The sequence below is a fragment of the Pseudorca crassidens genome, chromosome 2 (assembly GCF_039906515.1).
Source record: "Pseudorca crassidens isolate mPseCra1 chromosome 2, mPseCra1.hap1, whole genome shotgun sequence".
Classification (NCBI taxonomy): Eukaryota; Metazoa; Chordata; class Mammalia; order Artiodactyla; family Delphinidae; genus Pseudorca; species Pseudorca crassidens.
In genome coordinates this window covers 134,352,655-134,378,333 of record NC_090297.1, presented here as the reverse complement: position 1 = coordinate 134,378,333, position 25,679 = coordinate 134,352,655, and the positions used below count along the sequence as shown (strand labels likewise).

The window sequence follows — 25,679 nt, the reverse complement described above, 5'->3', positions numbered from 1 at the left end:
GCTGTTTTTCTTTTTTTTTTCTCACAGAATTTAGGATTCTTTATTAAGAAGAGACAAGCGCACAAAGCCCAATAATTGTGAGCTACATTTTAAAATTATATATAATTAGTATAAGATTTAAAGAAATTCTCCACCAATCAACCAAAAGCTTAAGTATAATTAAGTACATTTTTCTTAAATCTTTTTTCTTCTTGTTTACCAGAACATACCTTTTCCTTCTAACTTACACTGAAGCTTCTTTTAGAATTAAAATCCCTTCTGAGGTTAAATACAAACACAGAAGTTAGAAAGTGACTGGTAGCCTTTCACAAATCTTTTGAAAACACTTCCTCCTAAGGAACATTAATTTTTCTGTAAGAATAAAAGGTCAGTGACACAAAATTCTTCTAATTTTGTTGAAAGCCATTAATCGCCAACATCAGTTCCTAAAGCCTCCTTCTATTTGGAGGCATCCACTTGTTCAAACTGAGAAAAAATTAATCACTGTAGGTGGCACACAGATGAATGTACATATAAAAATTCAACAAGCAATAACCTTAAGAGTTATGCACTTTACTATCTAAAAGACCTCAATTTTAAAAAGGGAATTAATGACCCTTATTTATCTTTTTTTAAAATATCTTTATTGGAGTATAATTGCTTTACAATGTTAGTTTCTGCTGTAGAACAAACTAAATCAGCTATATGTATACATATATCCCCATATCCCCTCCCTCTTGAGCCTCCCTCCCACCCTCCCTATCCCACCCCTCTAGGTTGTCACAAAGCATCAAGCTGATCTCCCTGTGCTATGCAGCAGCTTCCCACTAGCCACCCATTTTACATTTGGTAGTGTATATGTGAATGAGTCTTATTTATAACAGTCAAAGAAAAAATTCAGAAACAACCTTAATGTCCAACAACAAGGGACTGGCCAAATAAAATATATAATGCAGCTCTATGATGAAAATACTCTGTAGCTAATTAAAGATCATGTTCTTAGGACTTCCCTGGTGGCGCAGTGGTTAAGAATCTGCCTGCCAATGCAGGGAACATGGGTTCGAGCCCTGGTCCAGGAAGATCCCACATGCCACGGAGCAACTAAGCCCATGAGCCACAACTACTGAGCATACGCTTTAGAGCCCACGTGCCACAACTACTGAAGCCTGCACTCCTAGAGCCCATGCTCCACAACAAGAAAAGCCACCGCAGTGAGAAGCCTGCGCATCTCAACAAAGAGTAGCCCCGGCTCACCGCAACTAGAGAAAGCCCGTGCGCAGCAATGAAGACCCAACGCAGCCAAAAATAATTAATTAATTAATTAAAAAAATAAATAAAAAATAAAGGTCATGTTCTTAATACTCTGGTACATAGGAAAAATTTTTGTGTACAACATAAAACAAGAAAACCCAAATGACAATAGTACATATTCAGTTTATATCATTTTTATAAAAAATATATAGAAAAAAGAAAAATATATTGAAATATTAATAGTAGTTAACTTTAAGAGAATTGTGAATGTTTTTAATTTTCTTATTTATGTGTTTCTGTATTTTCCAAATTTTCAACAAAATAGTCACTGTAAGAAAAAAATATTACCTACAATATCTAATCACACACACACAAAATGAACCATCCTACTTCAGAACCATCAATGTTTAAAGAAAATGAGATTTTTTTTTCTCTCTTTTCTTCCCCTTCTCTCTGATTTTAGATGTTTTGTTCTGATAATCGACATTAGCACAAAAGAAATTCTAATTTATTTATTTTTTAAAGATTTATTTTTTTTAATTTTTTTATTTTATTTTATTTTTAGCTGCATCGGGTCTCAGTTGTGGCATATGGGATCTTCATTGTCGCGTGTGGGATCTTCATTGAGGCATGCAGGATCTTTAGTTGCGGCATGCAGCATCTAGTTCCCTCACTAGGGATTGAACTCAGGTCCCCTGCATTGGGAGAGTGGAGTCTTAACCACTGGACCACCAGGGAAGTCCCGAAATTGTGATTTTTTTAAATTTATTTTTGCTTGTCTGTGTTTTCTAATTTTCTTATAAGGCACATGTACTGCTTCTATGATAATATAATAATATTTTAAATCAACTAAATAAAAATTAAATGCAATCATATATATCTTTTGATACATACCCAAGAGCTTCCTAGTAATCAGAACTCTAACAGAAAATGAAATAGAATATGAAAATGAAATAGAATAGAGGTTAGCAAACTACAGCCTGTGGGTCAAACCTGGCCCACCACTTGTTTTTATATAGCACATGAGCTAAGAATTTTACTTTTTTTATTTTTTATATATTTGATTTATATTTTTAATGGTTAAAAAACAATAGGAGAATAATATTCTGTAACACAAGGAAATATTATAAATTCAGATTTCAGTGTCAATAAATAAAGTTTTATTGGAACACAATCATGTTCTGGTATTGTCCTTGGCTGCTTTTGCACTACAGTGGCACACATTACAAAGGAACAGTTGATTGAGTAGTTGCATCAGAAACCATATCTCACCATCTGGCCCTTTACAGAAAAAGTCTGCTAACCTCTGAAATAGAATAAAAACATTAGGACCACAGCAGAGTCACTAAAATCTAAGAAAGAACTACACTCACACTACTAACTAGGAAAATGCAAACAAAAACCAGGTACTTTTCATATCTATCAGACTAATAAAAGATATGAGCAAAAGGGAAATCTCATACACTGATTAGAGGATATACTGGTACAACCACTTTGTGGAGTATCTGGTAACATCCAGCAAGACAAGGCTATGCATATCCTATGACCCGGTAATTCCACTTCTAGGTTTACCCCCCTGGAAAATTCGCACACAAGGAGACAAAAGATGTGTATTACAACAGTGTGTGGAAGAGTTAATATATACAATGAACTTTAACATATATTAACTCCTTTAAGCACTGTTGTAATTCAAAAAACTTCAAATGCTTCTAAACATTTTTATTTCTTGAAATAAGGTGTGAAGCAAGTATGACATAATGGCTAACATTCGGTAACTCACCTGGCATTCTTTTCAGCGTCTAAAAGAGCTTGTGCCAAAGCTCTGTGGGCCTTCTCTGCTTCCTTTGTTAATTTCATATCATGTGCCTGAACCAAACACAGCTCCCTGAAATAAAGGAAGCAAATTTTGTATTCATAGTTGAAGATTTTGAAAACGTTTCTACCTAGGAAATCAGATTTATACTCAGGAATCTTCTCAGTTATCATGTGTACATCTCTTCCTAGTTTTTCTACCTTATAAACCAAATCAAGAAATCTAGTGTTCATTCAGGTGGACTCTTACCAGGTTTGGCAATGGAATCAGACTGGCTAGAAAAGGCAGAAAGAAGATGGGGAGGATTCTCTAGAATGGAGTGAAGGCAGATGCTGGCAGGCAAGGCCTTAAGGCTGCTCTGTCCTACCCTCTGACATGCCTATCCTATCCTCTTCATTCTTGTCACTAATCATCTGGCCACAAGGTTGGTTGATCACTAAATGTGATTGCTATTATATATAATGCTTATTCTCTTTGGGATTTGAACCTTAACATCCATAATCATGGTGCTGCTCTGTAAACCAAGCTAAGATAAGCATCTCTATTTTGGAAGGAAGAACAAGAGTTTTTTCCCTATCAAACATACAACAGACCCCTAGTTTTGTGTTAACCTGTGTAACCCATGTCTCTACAGTTATATCCAGGTCTTTCTGTTCTCTTGCAAAACACGAAAAGAGAATCAGAGAGTCCTCATCTTTAATCATTCTACTTTCCCTGAGTATTTTTTACTCTCTTTAGAGACAGGGCTTTGATAAGCACAGTTTTTACCTGATCAGTTCCTCAATGACATTATTAAAATTGTACAGTTCTTCTAAAATGCGCTGGTCCATCACTCGCTGAGTTACCATGTCTTTGTAGAAGTCAGTCATATGCCAGGCAATTTGATCAAGCATTTGTACATACCGCTCTCTGTATGAGAAAGAAGGAAAACAAGACATCATGCAGAAGAAAAGGAAAAACAAGCCAGAAAATATGTGAGAGAGAAAGTAATGTTAGGGAAAGAAATAGCGAACAGATACTCACAAAAGATATGTGGGGAGAAAAAGACAGAAAAAGAAAAGGATCTAGGCTGTGAATTCCTGCCATGCTCATGAATGAATGCGCATTCCAAGTGAATGAACTGTGGAGAATTTTAATCAGAGTCATAAATATTTGGAATATAATGTCTGAGATGTAAAACAAAATAAGGACTTTTTTTATTTCTTCTTCTAAATTATAAACTCTATCAGGATAAAAACTATGTCTTACGTATTTACAAATTTACAACATCTAACAGAGTGCCTTGAATATAGTGGAATTTTTCTAAATAGTTTTTTTGGTAAATAGTTGAATTCATGAATAAAACCACTTTCTCAAACTGACCCAAATGTAAAAAGACACTAACTGTTTAAAAATAAACAAAGACAAAGAAGTCTTTAAGTGCTAAGAAGTAATTTCTCTTGCTTCTGAATAAAACCAAACAAAATATTTGGAAATGATCACAGATGATAAATTATAAATACTATAACTAAGCAGTCTTCATTTATTTTAAAGGTGATCTAGGTATTGTATTCTAAGCCTGAGACCCTAGAATTTTAATATCTTTGAGTTGAAATAATCATTTAGCTTGATCTCTCACCCACTGACAGAAAGAATTATCCAGCCCTTGCTTAAACACTTAAAGTGACAGGGAGTTTATCAGCTCAATGTGCAGCTCATACATTGGGACGTATCAATTTTTAAAACACCTTCTTTAAGACCCTCCCTCATGGCAATATAGAGACAAAATATTCTGAAGAGCCCTCCCATTACAACACAACTATATCCATGATAAAGCATACTTCTTGAAGCATTACTGGGCTCACAGAAAGAAATAGAAGTCTCTAGGGATGAAAAAACAACAACAAACTAAATACGGTAAGCTAACAATGGAGTGTGAAGTGGTAACCAGTATTCACTAGGAAAACCCAAGGTCAGAGGTGGCCCAGTAAAAATACCAACATTGGGTCCCAGAGACTAAGTCTTGGGCTTTCTTCAAAGTGGGCAACCTGGGAGTAGGGCTATTGGATGAAGCCAGGATTCCAGAAAAGAAAAAATACAAATCATCTCTTCAGGAAGCATCCATGATTTATACCCTGAGGATTTCATGATTAAGATTAGCCAAATATTAGTCACACAAGCAAAGACTGGAAAATACTCATGTAAATAAACCATCATGAATGAGACGCAGAAGAAACAACACACAGTAGATTTAGATACCAATGGTCTTCATATATTAGAATTATCAGATTTAGAATACAAAACTATGTATGAAATGTCTGAGAAATAAAAGATGGAATTTGAACATGAATAAGCAACAAAAAACTTATCAAATATGATGAGACAGATATGGACACAAACCAACAGAACTCTCAGGGGAAAAATGTAATTATCAAACTGTAAAACTCAATAGATGAGTTACAGCAGAATAGATGTAGCTAAAGAGAGTATTAATGTCCTGGAAAAAATACCCAGAATGCAGCACAGAGACAAGGAGGTGGAAATTATGAAATAGAGATAAAGAGACGAAGAGCATAGAATGAGAAGATCTAATATAAGTCTAATCAGAGTTCCAGAAAGAGAAAACAGAGAGAATAGAGAACAGACATTCATCAAAGAGATCATCACTGGTACTTCTCCAAAACTTATGAAGGACATTAATTTATACATAGGATTGTAGTACAGATATAGGTGCAAGAAATAAAAAAAGAAATCCAGAGGAACCAAATACACTCTCCTTCCTAAAATAACAATGACAACAACAAAAAAAGACACAGTATGTGAAACAATTTTTGACACTGGGTATCAAGCAATGAAAGAAAGTGATTCCTGAGACACCAGAAATAAATAAGGTAAGCACTATGATTGCTCCAACTTGCTGGCCTGAGAGAGTTTTCAGGCCATGCAATAAGGAGATGGAACCCGTGAGGACCCCACTGGACTCCCTAATTTAAGGAGACAGAGCTAAGAGTCTAGAAAGATGAAAGTGGCTAGAGTTCAGAGGACAAGCTACCAGGGAGAAAAGAGCTGCACAGAGAGCTCTGGAGGTCTACAGAGGGTCCCCCTCAAGTATTCAGCTAAGTAATGATCAGGGCATAAATGTGAAGAAACTTTCTGAGACCAGGGAAAGAACCATCTGAAAGGATCAAAGGTAAGAGTGCCTGGCACTCACACATGGCTCAAAATCATGCCTGTTCCACCTAGCCAAACTGGAAAAATTCATGATTCATGAGGCAGTGGATAGAATACAAAGAAAAGTCTAGTCTCAGTATTCAGGAATAATTAGCCCTAAATTGAGCACTGTTCTGGTCCTGCCCAAAGGTCCCAAAAGGTCAAACTGTTTTCAAGTAACAGTTGTGTCCCAGAATAAAGCTCAAGAATATTTTTAAGAGTACAAAAATACATAGTATCCAATAAGGTAAAATTCACAATGTCTGCCGTTCAATCAAAATTACCAAGCGTGCAAAGAAGTAGGAAAACACAACCATGAAGTGAAAAATCAATCAATCAAAACTGACCCAGAAATGGCATAAGTGTTAGAATTAACAGATAAGGACATTAAAAGTTATCATAACTATATTCCATATGTTCAAAAAGTTAAGGAGCATAACCGATTCACTTTATTATAAAGCAGAAACTAACACACCATTGTAAAGCAATTATACTCTAATAAAGATGTAAAAAAAAAAAAAAGTTAAGGAGACATGGATAGTATTTTTTAAAAGACCCTAACTGAGCTTCTAGAAATGAAAACTACAGTGTCTCAGATGAAAATACCACTGGATGGGATTAAAAGCAGATTAGATACTGCAGAAGAAAAGATTAGTGAAATTGAAGATACAGCAATAGAAGCTATCCAAAATGAACAGTAAAAGAGAAAAAAATAAAGATTTCAAAACATCAGTGACCTGTGGGATAATTTCATTATTAGTGGCCTAATATATGTGTAAATAGACTCCCCTGAAGAGGGGAAGGGCAGAAAAAATACTTGAAGAAAAATGAGCCAAAAAATTTCCATATTTGATGAAAAATATAAATTCACAGATCCAAAAATCTCAATGAATACCAAGCATAAGAAACATGAAGAAAACTACACCAAAACACATCATAGTCAAATTGTTCCAAAGCATATCATTGTTCCAAAGCAATGATATTCTGGCATTAAATGCCCAGAATTTAATGAATTCCACAAAATAATGGTCAGGAAATTTTTCATCAGATTAAAATTCAAGTGAGAGTAAAGAAACCAGTCTGGAAAGACCACATAACATATTACCTCAACTGTATGATGTTCTAGAAAAGAGAAAAAGGATAGAGACAGTAAAAAGATCAGTGGTTACTGAGGGTTCAGGGTGAGGGGGGATGGGAAGGGAGGAGGGATAAATAGGTGATGCACAAGGGTTTTTAGGACCATGAAACTATTCTGTATGATACTGTAATGTTGTGATACCGACTGATACCATATTTTGAAATCAACATGGACAAATTAGTGTGCTTTCCATGTGTAGTATATTTCACTAAGAAAACTTGAAAGAACTGGGGATGTTTAGCTTAACAGAATGCATAAGAGGAAGACAAAAAGCCTGTTTTCAAATATTTAAAGAGCTATAAGATGAAAGGAAGAATGGACTTCTTTTGAGGATTTTTAGAGTACAAAATTAGGATTAGCAGGTAGAAGTTATAGGAAGGTAGATAACACTTATATAAAAGAGGTGTTTAAATTTTTTCTTATGTGGAATTTGATACACAAAGTAATATCGGCAATGTAAATGAGGAATCACAATGATGAGATGACTACTAAGGAACACTTCGTAATTTTGATTAAGATATAATTTACATGCCATAAAATTCACCCTTTAAAAGTGTATGATAATGTGTTTAGTATATTCACAAAGTTGTGAAACCCTCAACCTATCTAATTCTGGAGTATTTTCATCATCCTCAAACACCTCTTAACGGTACCCGTTAGCAGTCACTCTCCATTCTTCTTTCTCTCATTTCCTGGCAACTACTAATCTACTTTCTGTCTAGATTTGCCTCTTCCGGACATTTCATATAAACTGAATCATACAGTATGTGATCTTTTGTGACTAGCTTCTTTCACTTAGCATAATGTTTTCAAGGTTCATCCATGGTAAATCATGTATCAGTACTTCATTCCTTTCTATGGTTGAAAAATATGCATTTGTCAAAACCCATAGAACTGTATAACAAAAGAATAAACCTTAATGTAAACTATGAACTTCAGTCAATAATATTGATATATTGTTTCATTACTTATAACAAATATACTACATTAACACAAGATGTTAATAATGAGAGAAACTGTATACAGAGGACAGAGGGGTATAGGGACACTCTCTGTATTATCTGTTCAGTTCTTCTGTACATCTAAAACTATGTTTTTTATAAATTTATTTTATTTATTTATTTATTTTTGGCTGCGTTGGGTCTTCATTGCTGCATGTGGGCTTTCTCTAGTTGCGGCGAGCGGGGGCTACTCTTGGTTGCGGTGCATGGGCTCCTCATTATGGTGGCGTCTCTTGTTGAGGAGCACGGGCTCTAGGTGTGCAGGCTTCAGTAGTTGTGGTGCATGGGCTTAGCTGCTCCATGGCATGTGGGATATTCCCGGACCAGGGCTCAAACCCGTGTTCCCTGCATTGGCAGGTGGATTCTTAACCACTGCACCACCAGGGAAGTCCTAAAACTATTTTTTTTTAAACTTTTTATTTTTTAAAAGAAAGTAAGGTGAACACATTTTTTAAAAAATGAATAGGTAAGTAACAAGCTGGGTGAAAATATTAAGTATAGTCAATCCTTGAACACTGCAGGGGTTGGGGTGCCCACTCCACTGCAGTTAAAAATCTGTGGACAGTCATCCCTTGGTATCTGTGGGGGATTGGTTCCAGGATCCACTGTGGACACCAAAATCCAACGATGCTCAAGTCCCATAGTCAGCCCTCTGTATCTAAGGTTTCAAATCCACAGATTTAACCAACCATGGATCATGTAGTACTCTATTTATTAGAAAAAAAAAAAAATCCATGCTTAAGTAGGCCCATGCAGTTTAAACTCACATTGTTCAAGGGTCAAATGTATGTATGTTTTAAAATACATTAAAATATATGTAAATATAAAATAAAATTATATATATAACAAAAGACTAGTTTCTGAGATGTATAAAGAACTCCTAAAGCTCAATAATAAAAAGACAAACAACCTGATTTAAAACTAGGCAAAAGATTTGAACAGACATTTCACGAAAAGAATATATGGTCAAGAAGCTCATGAAAAAGTGTTCAACATCAAAAGTTGGCAGGGAGGGACTTCTCTGATGGTCCAGTGGTAAAGAATCCGCCTTGCAATGCAGGGGAGGTGGGTTCAATCCCTGGTCAGGGAACTAAGATGCCATATGCCATGGGGCAACTAAGCCTGTGTGCCACAACTACTGAGCTTGTGTGCCTCAACTAGAGAGACTGCATGCCACAAATTACAGAGTCCATGCGTTCTGGGACAAGCACCACAACTAAAGAGCCCACCCGCCCTGGAGCCTGCACACCACAACTAAAGAAGAGAAGAAAAAAAAACCCGCATGTCACAACTAGAGAGAAGCCCGCGCATCACAGCAAAGAGCCCACGTGCTGCAACAAAAGATCCACATGCCTCAACAAAAAGATCCCACGTGCTGCAACTAAGACCTGACACAGCCAAAAATAAATAAATCTTAAAAGAAAAAAAAAAGAGTTGGCAGGGAAATGTAGGTTAAAAGCATAATAACATACCATTATACAACCACCATAATGTCCAAAATTAAAAAGAACTACATAACTAAATGTTGGCAAAAATATGGAGCAACCAGAACTCTCACACACTGTTAGCAGGAGTATATAATGGTATATACTGTATATAATGGTACAAACACTTTAGGGAAAAGTATGATTATCCTCCTGCATGCCGTGAGGCATGGCCAATAAATAAATAAATAGATAAACTTAAACTTACTTTATCATGTTTTGTACAACATGGGGAATATAGCCAATATTTTTGAATAAGTGTAAATGGAAAGTAATCTTTAAAATTTGTGTAAAAATAAACAATTTTTGAAAAAAATTAAAAAAAACAAACTTATAAACTAGCAATCCCATTTCTACATATTTACCCAAGAAATGAAAGCACATGTTCACAGAAAGATTCTTACAAGAATGTTCACAGTAGCTTTATTCATAATAGCCCCAAACTGGAAACAGTGCCCATCAATAGGAAAACAGATAAAGTGCGTTTTGTTCCATTCATACAATGGAATACCACTCAGCAATAAAAAAGAACAAATTGCCCATACATGCACAATGTGGATGAATTTCAAAAACACGCTATGTGAAAGAAGCCTTACATAAAAGAGTATATACTGTATGATCCCATTTGTATGAAGTTCCTAAATAGGCAAAACTAATCTAAGATTCAAAGAAGTCAGAACTTCTGGAGAAGGAGGGGTGGGCATTTCCAGGGAAAGAGCATTAAGGAACTTTGTGAGGTGGCCGTAATATCCTATATCTTGATAAGGGTTTGGGTTATTTAAGTGTATGGATCTGTCAAAAGTCAACAAATGCAGACAAGATTTGTTCATTTTATTATATGTAACTTTTACTTAAAAAGGAAAAAAAGGCAAATAAATAATGAACTCTGATTAATGACAGACACGCTGAAGTATCTGAGGGAAATACACTGATGTCTGCATTTTACTTTGAAGTACATGAAGTTGGTGGATAAACAGAAGCATGGCTAGATGGATAGACAAGCAATAAAGTGAGAACAGTATAATGTTAACGGCAGAATCTAGATATATGTGTGCTTACAGTAAAATTCTTTCAAATTTTATATGGGTATTTGGAAATTCCCTTAATAAAATATTGGAAAAAATGAAAATAACAATAATTGAAAAATGTCAGATGCCTGCATCCAAAGATATTTATAGTGTCAACCAAAAATAATTACTGCAGTAGCCCTATTTCTGTGTAATCTGAGTCTTATTCAGCTTATAACCAATCTGTCATTCTTCCCTCTATAAAAAATGGTTATTATGAACCTCTATTTCATATGAAACCCTCCTTCTACAGTAACAGGCCTAAGAGACAGTCGCATGAAAAGCAGAGACACACACAAGCTGATCAGAAAGACACAGAGCAGGGACTTCCCTAGTGGTGCAGTGGATAAGAGTCTGCCTGCCAATGCAGGGGACATGTGTTCAATCCCTGGTCCAGGAAGATCCCACATGCTATGGAGCAACTAAGCCCATGTGCCACAACTACTGAGCCTGCGCTCTAGAGCATGAGAGTCACAACTACTGAAGCCTGCGGGCCTAGAGCCCGTGCTCTGCAACAAGAGAAGCCACTGCAATGAAAAGTCTGTGCACCACAACAAAGAGTAGCCCCTGCTCTCCTCAACTAGAGAAAGCCTGGGCACAGCAACAAAGACCCAATGCAGCCAGAAAAAAAAAAAAAAAGAGCAGAAAACTATAGTGACAAGCAAATGGGGCTGATACAGAGTATTTCCAGGGCATGCATGGTGTTACCATTTATTGGGGACAGCTACTGGATCCTCACAACAATCCTGTGAAACAGGGAGGACTTTAGAAGATACCAGGCTCAGGACAACAGAAGTCTTCCTCATTGAAGGTAGGCCCTAGACCTTCAAAGAGCTCCTAACACAACAAAATGCCGGACAATAGATCATTCTGGACCTACTGAATGTTTCACCATTTCACAAACACATCATGAATGTTTGCAGCAACCACCCTGAAACCTCATTGCTTATCCCCACGTACTGTGTATTCTTAAACTCCAACTCTACCCCATTCTAAAACCTTAGCTTTGAAACCCTATTCTGATCCTAACTCTGGCACTTTAGAGTTAGTATTTTTGTCTCCCTAGTGTCTGGCTCAATTTTTCTTAAAGAAATTTGGCTTTGACTTGCCTGCCTATCTCTTTCTGTCTAGACTTCCTGGAATAGGGCCCCACCCTATTTTGGCCCCTAGAAGCTAACTCCTGAAATCAGCTGGAAGAGTCCCACTCACACCAATTCCTCATTAAAGGAAGGTTTGGATACACAGTTAGTTATCTACTTCCTCTGCAATGATTCCTCATCTATCTCTCCTGGCTTTGTTCTTAGAGTGACAACTGAGCCTTTAGTTGCCCCTATCCTCATTCTAATTGGGCATTCTGAAGCTCTTGATGGTGTTCCAACAACTTACCCCTTAGTATCTATTCTTGACCAGTCTCCTATTAATGGCTTTGCTCCTAGTTTCTCAGCACTGTCAGATAGGCAGACTCTGTTTCCACAAATCAGATAGTGGCTAATAGGGCAAGTTCATATTATTAATTCCCATTCAGGAGAAACAGATATTCAGAGAAATCTAATAATTTGCCTATGGTTTCATGGCAAGATGTGTAATTTGAACCCAGTATTCTAATTCTACTATTCCTTTCTGCTTTTGGAAAGTGCCATAGTCATAAGGAAAAGAATTATAGTAATAATAGTTATCATCATCATCTATAATAATTATCGTATTGAGCGCCTACTTCTGTGCTTGCATTATTCTATGAAGCATCTTAATGCCTGACACAGAGTAGAAACTCAGTAAATATCATTTAAGAATGGAAAATTTTCACATAGTGGGACTTCCCTGGTGGCACAGTGGTTAAGAATCCACCTGTCAATGCAGAGGATGTGGGTTCGACCCCTGGTTCAGGAAGATGTTACATGCCACCGAGCAGCTAAGCCCGTGCGCCACAACTACTGAGCCTGTGCTCTAGAGCCCACGAGCCACAACTACTGAGCCCATGTGCCACAACTACTGAAGCCTGTGTGCCTAGAGCCTGTGCTCCACAACAAGGGAAGCCACCGCAGTGAGAAGCCCACACACCACAATGACGAGTAGGCCCCGCTCACCACAACTAGAGAAAAAGCCCGTGCATAGCAATGAAGACCCGATGCAGCCAAAAATTAACTAAGTAATTAAATTAATTTTTTTTAAAAAAGAAAAATTTTTACATAGTTATTGTCTTCATTTACAAATAAGCAAACTAAGGGGTAGACTTTTACCAAGGTCACACACCTAGATGATGATTTAAAATCAGACTGGTCTGTCTCCAGAATCTATACTGTTTCTACTTTTCCATGTAGCACTTCACTCCCAATCATAAAAGAATATGGTGCCAAACATCCCAACAGAAATCACCTTAAGGAAGTTCTCAACTAATATATTTTTACTATAGAAAATATAATAGAAATGCACTTAGGTCCCTTATTATCAATAGAGAAATTACTTTTGTGATTTTCTTTTTTTTTTTTTTTTTTTTTGCGGTATGTGGGCCTCTCACTGTTGTGGCCTCTCCCTTTGCGGAGCACAGGCTCCGGACGCGCAGGCTCAGTGGCCATGGCTCACGGGCCCAGCCGCTCCGCGGCATGTGGGATCCTCCCGGACTGGGACACGAACCCGTGTCCCCTGCATTGGCAGGCGGACTCTCAACCACTGCGCCACCAGGGAAGCCCTGTGATTTTCTTAAAAGCAGATATAAATATAATTCTAATATAAAATTCAGGAGGAAACTGGGGTACTCCAATGACAGCTCTAACCTGATTTTGGATAGTAGTTCTCCTCTATCTGCACAGTCCACACTGACTTGTCGAATAAGTTCATGAAATACTATATTATAAATGGTCTGTTCCTTCTTCAATATATGAAATAGTTTGTGCATCTGGCAAAAGATAAGTAAGATAATCAGTATTTATTACAGTCTTGCCAGTAAAAAACATCTTAGGAGGTAAGCACTCAATGTGAATAAGTTTTAGAAACACCTTGATTAATTTGTTCACTTACATTTTCCTTTATAAACATATATAAAAAATGATATATTAAAAAAAAATCTATGTCTAATCATGCACCTTTTTATATGATGCACTGAGAAAGTCACAATATCACCACTATGTTATACCTGCCAAAAATACAAAATCTGAATTGAATAAGTACACATCAGACAAACCAAAATTAAGGAACATTCTATAGATATTGAGGTCAAGAAAAACAAAGAACGGTTTCAGATTATAGCTGTCTAAAGGAACATGACAACTAAAAGCACTGTGTGATCCTAGGATCCCAAAATGGAGGGGAAAATAGCTATAAAAGCCATTACAGGGACAATTAATAAAATTTGAAACTTGAATATGAACTATATTAGATAATACTATCATATCAATGTTAAATTTCCTGATTTTGATAACTACATTATGGATATATGAGATTGTCCTTATTTATAGGAAACATACCCTAAAATGTTTGGTGATAAAGAGGCATGATGTTGCCAGCTTACTCTAAAATGGTTCAGAAAAAAACCATACACATAGAGATACACAGAGAGGGAAAGAGAATGACAAAGCCAATAGGGCACAGTGTAAACAATTACCAAACCTGGGTAAAGGTTACAGGAGTGCCTTATATTGACCTTGTCTATAAGTTTCAAATTCTATAAAAATAAAAACTTATAAAACAAACGAGAAATAGCCCCATAAAGAAAAACATCTGTATCTATGTAAGACTGAAAGAGCTCTTTCATTAGGTGCAAAATAAAAATTATAAGTGATAAGAAAGCATGGTTTAATTGGCAATGTTTTTAGTGGTACATAAAATAATAAGGGTCTTATAATCAGTGGTGCCTTATATTCAATTAAATACAATAATAATGACTAAAAATTAATTATACAATGTTTACCACATGCCAAGCACTGTCCTAAGCAATCTACATTCATTATGTCATTTAATCTCTACAACAACCCTATGAGGTAAATAATATTATTATCTGTAATTTACAGATGAGGAAATCAAGGTACAAATACATTAAATGACCTGCCCAAGGTCGTCAGCTAATAAACGGCAGGGTCAGGAGTCCAATCCAGGCATTCTACCTCCAGAGTGCATGCTCTTAACCACTGGTTTACATTGATCTTTGTAATTACCTTGGTTGGCCCTGTATATGCCTGATTTTCCACACCAGCCCTCTCTAGCATAGCATCCATCACATCATTCAGCTGGACCACTTCTACTCTTTTATTAGGTTTCCTAAAAGATTAAGATGGCAGACATATATAATTAATGTTACAATAGGTCATGCTCAGATGGCAAAAGGAACATAATATGTATAAAGAAAATGTACATACTATGGAATATTAATGGTATTTTAAAGCGTTATACCTATATGTACAATACTAATCTAGTGGGATATCAATAATACAGTAAAACAAAATACAAAAACAAAACAAAACAAAAACCAACAAAAATGCAAATAGTATGATCCTCTTTTTCATAAAAGAAAATAATGTTCCACCTCCCAAAAAAACTCTATACCCCTATTGTGTAAGATTGTAAGAACACAGAAAAATGTGGAGTAATAAACACCAAGCTGGGCTTCCCTGGTGGCGCAGTGGTTGAGAGTCCGCCTGCCAATGCAGGGGACACGGGTTCGTGCCCCAGTCTGGGAAGATCCCACATGACACGGAGCGGCTGCGCCCGTGAGCCATGGCCGCTGAGCCTGCGCGTCCGGAGCCTGTGCTCCGCAACGGGAGAGGCCACAGCAGTGAGAGGCCTGCGTACCGCAAAAAAAAAAAAAAAAAAAAAAAAAAAAAAACACCAAGCTGCTAAGATCCGCTACTTCACAATATAAAAGAAAAGGGACAAGGGATAGATAAGAAAAGAAGCCTAAAAAAAAAAAAAAAGAAAAAAAAAGAAAAGAAGCTTATAGCAAAATGGAGAAACACTAATGGTTATATTTAGAATATAAAAGTATTTAAAATATGATCCAGCAATCCCACTTGAAATCAGGATCTTGAAGAGAGGGACTTCCCCGGATATCCAGGGGTTAAGAATCCATGCTTCCACTGCAGGGGGCACGGATTTGATCCCTGCAGGGGACTATGATACTGCCTGCCGCATGGTGTGGCCAAAAGAAAAAAAAAAAAAAAGGATCTTGAAGAGACATTAACACTCCCAAGTTCACTGAAGCACTATTCACAACAGCCAAGATGTGGAAACAACCCTTGATCCATTGATGAATGGATAAAGGAAATGTGGTGTGTGTGTGTATACATATATATATATGTATACACACACACACATACATACATACATACATACTGGAATATTGTTCAGCCTTAAAAAAAGAAGGAAATTCTGCAATATGCAACAACATGAATGTCCCTAGAGGACATTATGCTAAGTGAAATAAGCCAGTCACAGAAAAACAAATACTGTGTGATTCCACTTACATGGGGTATCTAAAATAGTCAAACTCATAGAATCAGAAAGTGGAATGGTGGTTTGCAGGGGCTGAGGGGAGAAGGAAATGGAAAGCTGCTCATCAATGGGCATAATATTTCAGTTATGCAAGGTTCTACAGTTCTGCTGTACAATACTGTGCCTATAATTACAATATTGTATTGCACACTTAAAATTTTATTAAGAGGATAGATCTCATGTTAAGTATTCTTACCACAATAAAATAAAATTTAAAAACAAACCCAAAAAAAACCATTTAAAATGGTAAAAAAAAAAGTGTTTTTAGCACTTTGATATTATTATAAATACGTAAAAAAACAATATGCAGGGCTTCCCTGGTGGCGCAGTGGTTGAGAGTCCACCTGCCGATGCAGGGGACGTGGGTTTGTGCCCCCGTCCAGGAGGATCCCACATGCTGCGGAGCAGCTGGGCCCGTGAGCCATGGTCACTGGGCCTGCGCGTCCGGAGCCTGTGCTCCACAACGGGAGAGGCCACAACAGTGAGAGGTCCGCGTACCACAAAAAAAAAAAAAAAAAAAAAAAAATCAATATGCAGTTGGACAAATGAAAACACTGATCAAATGATAGAATTGTAGGCAATTATTGTCTTGGCTTTCTGCAGTAATTTTAATATTTTTGTGTAATAAAGTACCAATAAAAAGAAGAATATGTGTATATAGTTATTCCTTCTTAGAAACACTCTCAAAAATAAACAATACTTACATGGATGGGAAGAGCAATAGTCTATTTTCACTATCTGTGAGGAGAGTAGTATATTTGCTGCAATAAATAAGACAGGTAAATATTATTGTAAGAAAACTGTCTGGTCTATTTATCACATAACAAGACATGAAAAACTTAAGACCTCACAGAATTGAGAAGCTTGGAGACAATCAGAAAGGTCCATCGTTTTACACACAAGAGGATACTTAAATAGCCTTAGACATCTACAGACACAGATATAATGATACTTATCACATTTTAAAAAATTTTAAGTAAAAGAGCTTTAATCACATTCCTCAGTGTATCACAATACAAAAATTTCTTTGATTCATTAAGAAAAATGACATTTCAAAGGTGGAAGAATGTTTTAAGGCCACTGAAGTCAACAAAGTTAAGTGACTAAACAGGTTATAAAATTAATAAGCAGAGCTGAAACTAGAAGCCAAGCTTCCTGATGCCCAGCATATTTATCTGTCCTCTGGAAGTACTTGCTTATACCTAAATGGGTATCACAATGAGAATCTCATGGTAATTCTTCAAATTCATTATTATTTATATATCTTTTTTCTTCCCCTAGTTAAAAAACACTTCCTTTGGTTCTGCCCCCTACTGGAACACAGTTGGTTAATAAGGTCCACTTTCAGAATTTAGATTAGTGAAAAATATTCAGGGAATATAAAGACTCAAAAACGTTTCAAAAATGAGTATGTGAGAGGGACTAGAAGCAATGATACCCCAGGAGCAATGAGTACATCTAGCACCCAGATCTTGGTTTCTAAGAACGCTTCTACACTAAAAGGCAAACAGTACTCCGTGGAGAAGTGACTCATAGCTCACTCCAAAGCTGGAGCTGGGAAATACAAGATGAACCTGAAAATCTTATTGAGCCAGAAAATAAGAGAACATTCAAAGAATGATGGGGACATGCCTAAAGAACACAAGAGCCAGCTCAAAGGATCTGGCATTAGCAAAATCAGGAAAAATTTGAACATCAATGATAGCAAAGAATTATAACTCACTGAAAAAAACAGAAATCTATGAGTCTATATTGTAAAATGGCAACTAATATATACAAGAATGATGGAGCTAAAAAAGTCATCAAAAAGATCTATAAATAGTGGGTTACAAGGAAATACACACTAAAGTATTTGGTGGCAAAGGGTCATGAGGGACTCCAACTTACTCTTGAATAGTTTTAAGAGTGTGTGTGTGTGTGTGTGTGTGTGTGTGTGTGTGTGTGTGTATTAAAGCAAATAAGGCAAAATGTAAACACTCAGTGAGTCAGGATAGAGGGTATACAGGAGTTCCCTGTCCCATTTTTGTAACTTTTTTATAATTTTGAAATTATATAAGAATTAAAAGTTACCCAAAAAATGAGTTCCGTTTAGTTCCCTTTGGCAAAATATTGTTCTGAAACCCACCATCATAAGGAAATGCCATTTAACATACGTATTGGATAAGGTAAAAAGAGTGACAGCTTCTGAGTATTTTACTATAAAACCTAATCCAAAGTTCTAGTTTTTTAAACTATGAAACATTCAAGTGTTGTTTCAGAAAATAAAAGCAAGATCCCATTTTCAATCCCATTAGCAGAAATCAAAGAAAACTTGAAATGACTAGTCTGAAGGCTGGAGCTAAGCCCTAGAGTGTGCATTACAGATTCCAATTTAGAGGGCTACTTTCCTTTGTCATTGCTCAAAACCATTCCCAAAGAGGCACAGCAAGCGTTCAGAACAAAGATCTATTTTTTTTTTAATTCAAAATTAAACAGTAGGAAAAGACAGAGAACGATTTAATCTAAACTAAAATCTCAAACTCTCTTTTTAAATTGAAATATAACTGATCTACAATATTATGTTAGTTTTAGGTATACAGCAAAATGATTCAGTTATATATTTTTTCAGATTTTTTTCCATTATAGGTTATTACAAGATATTCAATATCTTGTAATAGCACAGTTCCCTGTGCTATACAGTAAATTCTTGTTGCTTCAAACTCTTTTAAGTAAGACTTTTTTCATTAGTTTTTGATACCTTCCTTAAATTGTATTAGGATGGTAAGCCAGATGTTTACTCACTTCAGTGTAGATATTGCTTGGGAACATGAGTGAACTGCTCAGGTTCCTCTATGTCTGGGAAGTAGGAAACAGTTCAACTTGTCAGATATTCAGTATATACCACAGTACTCACTCATCATAACACTCCAAACCTGAAACTCCTGTATTTGACACAATATGAAATTCTTCAGGAATCAAAGTATCTGTTAGTTTCTTTGGCTTAAAAAGAAAGAAAGAACAACAAGAATGAAAACAAGCAGATGAAAAAAATTGAGTTTCACAAATCCTAATTTCTATACCAAAGGGATACTATTTATTAAGAGATTTTGATCAGAGAAATAACAATATTAGTAATATGGGTCATGGCAAGGAGTAATAAACTTTTAGCAGAGCACAAATTAAAAAATTAGCCAAGGGGTTTCCCTTGTGGCTCAGTGGTTAAGAATCCGCCTGCCAATGCAGGGGACGTGGGTTCGACCCCTGGTCCAGGAAGATGTCACATGCCACCGAGCAGCTAAGCCCGTGCGCCACAACTACTGAGCCTGTGCTCTAGAGCCCACAAGCCACAAATACTGAGCCCATGTGCCATGAAGACTGAAGCCCGCGCACCTAGAGTCCGTGCTCCACAACAAGAGAAGCTACCGCAATAAGAAGCCCATGCACCACAACAAAGAGTGGCCCCCGCTCACTGCAACTAGAGAAAGCCCACGCACAGCAACGAAGACCCAACGCAGCCAAAAATAAATGTTAAAAATAAATAAAATTAAAAACTAGCCATGAATTAAAGAACAATCTTGGTTTTAGTATTAATTACACAAAAATCTATTGACTTTAAAATTCAATAGGAATGTAAAATTTACCTTAGCAACAAGCCAAAAATAAGAATTCTACAATTCTTTTTTCTGCCTTTTTTAAAATTGAAGTACAGTTGATTTACAATGTTGTGTTACTTTCAAGAATTCTACAACTTTAAACTGTTGGTTTCTTTTAAAAAAAAATCTAGTCTCCTACACTGTATTATCCAGATTAAAGTAAATAACTGTAGTTTGGAAAATGGCTTAAAATAAGATATGTTTGATCATCTCCCACTAAATGCCCTTTTCTAGAAATAATTAGAAAGTGCTATGAAAACATAAACAATGCAGGTTGTTATAGTATGACATGGCTTTATATTTGGGGGAAATTTTTTTCTTAAGTAGAGAGAGGGAGAGGAAATTATTTGTCAAATACTTTATTTACCTTATGAGGCACAAGGACACCATCACGTGACTGTAATGAACGGTCCATTTGTGGGGGACAAACTGTGCTCTCCCTAGTCTCTCCTTTAACATATTTAACATCGTACAGAAAAGAAATATCCCTAAAAGATAAGAAAAATATATTTACAAAATAAATTTTGTTTGGCTACTGGATAAGAGTGGGTAAAGTCCACACACATCCTTCTAGTGGATACAAAGGGACACAAAACTGGTCTCCTTACCTCATACTTTACTAAGAAGGCTGAGGCATTAGGGTTTTCCCCCCCGCACTCTTCCTCTTCTCCAGGTCAAATTTCTCATTCGCCTTTCCTTCAGCCTCATGTTAAGATATATTCTCTTCCCCAGGATTATTTCCTCCACTTAAGTCCTTCATTTCATCTTTGCCCACATCCTTGGGGACCTCATTCCATCAATCCTAATTTCTGTGTATTTCCTTCTCTCTTGGAACATTCCCCCTGGTCTATAACTCAAGTCTTCTCCCCTTCTAAAAATCTTCCCTTGACCATACATTGTTGTCAAGTTACCTTGATCTATCTATCTCTCACTTTCTGCTAAACATCAGACTTCTTAAAATTTCCCTGCAGTTGGGAAATCATTCTCCAGAAAGCTGAGGATGACTTTCTACAGCTAAGTCATCAGTTCTCATCTTCCACTATTTTCCTGGAATATTTTCCAGGGTTGATCACCTCTCTTCTTAAAAACACTCTCCTCTCCTCTGTCCTCTGTATGACTGGACTCTCCTGGTTCTCTCATCCTACCTACCCCTTCTTGAACATCTCTGTGACCTCCTGCCTACCAAATGGAAATGCTCCACAACGTCCTGTCCTCATCCTTCTGTGCTCTCCCTATACTTTCTCCCTTGGCAATGCTATCAAATCTCACCTTATCATATTTGTTACCTCTAGATATGACTGAATAATTCTCCTTCATTCTCACTTTTCACCCTTCTATATTCACTAATTCTGTCAGTTAGCAGCACCACTCTACTCATCAAAAATCTAAGCATCCATAATTGATTCCATCCCATCCTTTGTCCTCAATATCTATCACTAACACTTATTAATTTTACAGTCACCCTCCTCTTGTCTCTTGCCAATGCCAAATCAAGGTAACTTTTGCCATGTAAGGTACCTTTTGCCATGTAAGGTACGTATCCACAGGTTCCAAGGACTGCAGTGAGGACATTTCAGGGAGGTCATTATCCTGTCTATCACACTACAGATCTTCACATTTTAAAAAGTTCCAACTCAGATGTCATTTGACATTAAAACTTTAATGTCAGTTTATTGCTGCATTCAGATATAGCTAATTGTTTTTTCAAAGTACTTCAAACATCTCATAACTACTAATTATTATATAGTAATAATTATAGCCATGGTCTGATGGCATAAAATAAAGTACCAATACTTATGACACCAAAGCCCCAGGACACAGGAATGAAGAGCCTAAATTTCTACCACTTTTTCTAGCACTGAGACATAGCTGAGTAATAACACCTTATATTTACATAGCAGTGTATAGTTTTACAAGTGCTCTTGCATTCATTATCTCATTTGTGCTTTCTATATCCCTGGGAGGTACACAAAATGGAGCAAGTCTATTATTCCCTTTTTACAAGTGAGAAAATGGAACTCAGAAAGACTAAATAACCTACCCAAGTATTAGTAACTGTAAACTTACTATTAAGTGATATTTCAGTAAGGAGCATGGAGGGAGTAAATTTTTTTTTGGAGGGAGTAAATTGATAAATTAACCATACACAGAAAATTAGCAGATTACAATCTTCACAGGGAAAATGTTGTAATTTTGGATATTTTTAGGAATGATATAAAAACAACAAATATAGACTTCCGGGAAGATGGCGGAAGAGTAAGACGCGGAGATCACGTTCCTCCCCACAGATACACCAGAAATACATCTATGCATGGAACAACTCCTACAGAGCATCTACTGAACGCTGGCAGAAGACCTCAGACCTCCCAAAAGGCAAGAAACCCCCCACGTACCTGGGTAGGACAAAAGAAAAAACTAAACAGAGACAAAAGGATAGGGACGGGTCCTGCACCAGCGGGAGAGAGCTGTGAAGGAGGAAAAGTGTCCACACACTAGGAAGCCCCTTCGCGGGTGGAGGCTTCGGGAGGCGGAGTGGGGGAGCTTGGGAGCCGCGGAGGAGAGCACAGCAACAGGGGTGCGGAGGACAAAGCGGACAGATTCCAGCGCAGAGGATCGGGCCGACCGGAACTCGCCAGCCGAGAGGCTTGTCTGCTCACCCGCCGGGGCGGGCGGGACTGGGAGCTGAGGCTCCGGCTTTTGTCGGAGCGCCGGGAGAGGACTGAGGTTGGCGGCGTGAACACAGCCTGCAGGGCGTTAGTGCACCGCGGCTGGCCGGGAGAGAGTCCGGGGAGAAGTCTGGAACTGCCGAAGAGGCAAGAGACTTTTACGTCCCTCTTTGTTTCCTGGTGCACGAGGAGAGGGGATTAAGAACGCTGCTTGAGAGAGCTCCAGGGACGGGCGCGAGCCGCGGCTAAAAGTGCGGAGCCCAGAGACAGACATGAGACGCTAGGGCCGCTGCTGCCGCCACCGGGAGGCCTGTGTGCGAACACAGGTCACTAGCCACACGCCCTTCCGGGGAGCCTGTGCAGCCCGCCACTGCCAGGGTCCCGGGATCCAGGGACAACTCCCCCGGGAGAACGCACAGGCGCGCCTCGGGCTGCAACGTCTCGCCGGCCTCTGCCGCCGCAGGCCCGCCCCACACTCCGTGCCCCTCCCTACCCCCGGGCCTGAGTGAGCCAGAGCCTCCGAATCAGTGGCTCCTTTAACCCCGTCCTGTCTGAGCAAAGAACAGACGCCCTCCGGCGACCTACACGCACAGGCGGGGCTAAATCCAAAGCTGAGCCCCTGGGAGCTGTGAGAACAAAGAAGAGAAAGGGAGATCTCTCCCAGCAGCCTCAGAAGCAGCGGATTAAAGCTCCACAATCAACTTGATATACCCTGCATCTGTGGAATACCTGAATAGACAACCAATCATCCCAAATTAAGGAGCCGTGTGGATGAAAGGCTCTTGGTGCTGCAGCCAGGAGTCAGTGCTGTGCCTCTGAGGTGGGAGAGCCAACTTCAGGACACTGATCCACAAGAGACCTCCCAGCTGCACATAATATCAAACAGCAAAAATTTCCGAGAGATCTCCATCTCAACACCAGCACCCAGCTTCACTCAACGACCAGCAAGCTACAGTGCTGGACATCCTATGCCAAACAACTAGCAAGACAGGAACACAACCCCACCCATTAGCAGAGAGGCTGCCCAAAATCATAATAAGTCTACAGACACCCCAAAACACACCACCAGACGTGGACCTGCCCACCAGAAAGACAAGATCTAGCCTCATCCACCAGAACACAGGCACTAGTACCCTCCACCAGGAAGCCTACACAACCCACTGAACCAACCTTAGCCACTGGGGACAGACACAAAAAACAACAGGAACTACGAACCTTCAGCCTGCAAAAAAGGAGACCCCAAACACAGTAAGATAAGCAAAATGAAAAGACAGAAAAACACACCGCAGATGAAGGAGCAAGATAAAAACCCATCAGACCTAACAAATGAAGAGGAAATAGGCAGTCTACCTGAAAAAGAATTCAAAATAATGATAGTAAGGTTGATCCGAAATCTTGGAGATAGAATGGACAATAGAATGGACAAAATGCAAGAATCAGTTAACAAGGACCTAGAAGAACTAAAGATGAAACAAGCAACGATGAACAACACAATAAATGAAATTAAAAGTACTCTAGATGGGATCAATAGCAGAATAACTGAGGCAGAAGAACGGATAAGTGACCTGGAAGATAAAATAGTGGAAATAACTACTGCAGAGCAGAATAAAGAAAAAAAGAATGAAAAGAACTGAGGACAGTCTCAGAGACCTCTGGGACAACATTAAACGTACCAACATTCGAATTATAGGGGTTCCAGAAGAAGAAGAGAAAAAGAAAGGGACTGAGAAAATATTTGAAGAGATTATAGTTGAAAACTTCCCTAATATGGGAAAGGAAATAGTTAATCAAGTCCAGGAAGCACAGAGAGTCCCATACAGGATAAATCCAAGGAGAAATACGCCAAGACACATATTAATCAAACTGTCAAAAATTAAATACAAAGAAAACATATTAAAAGCAGCAAGGGAAAAACAACAAATAACACACAAGGGAATCCCCATAAGGTTAACAGCTGATCTTTCAGCAGAAACTCTGCAAGCCAGAAGGGAGTGGCAGGACATATTGAAAGTGTTGAAGGAGAAAAACCTGCAACCAAGATTACTCTACCCAGCAAGGATCTCATTCAGATTTGATGGAGAAATTAAAACCTTTAGAGACAAGCAAAAGCTGAGAGAGTTCAGCACCACCAAACCAGCTCTACAACAACTGCTAAAGGAACTTCTCTAGGCAAGAAACACAAAAGAAGGAAAAGACCTACAATAACAAACCCAAAACAATTAAGAAAATGGGAATGGGAACACACATATCGATAATTACCTTAAATGTAAATGGACTAAATGCTCCCACCAAAAGACACAGATTGGCTGAATGGATACAAAAACAAGACCCATATATTTGCTGTCTACAAGAGACCCGTATGCTAACACATATATATGGAATTTAAGAAAAAAAAAAAAATGTCATGAAAAACCTAGGGGTGAAACAGGAATAAAGACACAGACTTACTAGAGAATGGACTTGAGGCTATGGGGAGGGGGAAGGGTAAACGGCGACAAAGCAATAAAGAGGCATGGACATGTATACATGTACATGTATACACTACATGTATACACTACCAGTAGTGTATATCTAGTATACACTACTAGATAGCTAGTGGGAAGCAGCCGCATAGCACAGGGAGATCAGCTCGGTGCTTTGTGACCGCCTGGAGGGGTGGGATAGGGAGGGTGGGAGGGAGGGTGACGCAAGCGGGAAGAGATATGGGAACATATGTATATATATAACTGATTCATTTTGTTGTGAAGCTGAAACTAACATACCATTGTAAAGCAATTATGCTCCAATAAAGATGTTTAAAAAAAAAAAAAAAAATAAAAAATAAAAACAACAAATATAATTTGCTGATTTGATCTAAAACAGTGTAAAGGTTAAGGGTTCGCTTTGAGGAAAAGCAGGGATTAAGCCCTTGTTTTTCAAGGTTTTGCAGGTCATGAAGCTATGTTACCTAGCTCTTCTCAGATGTGCAAATAAAAGAG

General features: G+C 37.9%; 1 protein-coding gene across 7 annotated transcripts in view; it reads right to left on the bottom strand.

Moving 5' to 3' along the window:
• The window catches only part of AXDND1 (axonemal dynein light chain domain containing 1), a 68,791-nt gene that overhangs the window by 39,355 nt on the left and 3,757 nt on the right, over positions 1-25,679 (bottom strand). For 3 of the 7 annotated variants that reach the window (XR_010941230.1, XM_067728777.1, XM_067728783.1), the window contains 7 exons: positions 20,403-20,523; positions 19,297-19,382; positions 17,108-17,164; positions 15,071-15,173; positions 13,694-13,815; positions 3,812-3,952; positions 3,011-3,115 (listed from right to left, as the gene is read on the bottom strand). Coding sequence is in view for 6 of the 7 variants with exons in the window: in XM_067728777.1 (XP_067584878.1) it covers positions 3,011-3,115; positions 3,812-3,952; positions 13,694-13,815; positions 15,071-15,173; positions 17,108-17,164; positions 19,297-19,382; positions 20,403-20,523 (735 nt within the window). In the remaining variant the exon portion in view is untranslated. Of the gene's footprint in view, positions 1-3,010; positions 3,116-3,811; positions 3,953-13,693; positions 13,816-15,070; positions 15,174-17,107; positions 19,383-20,402; positions 20,524-25,679 lie in introns of those variants that run through there. The other 4 variants (XM_067728778.1, XM_067728781.1, XM_067728782.1 and 1 more) reach the window with 4 other exon arrangements.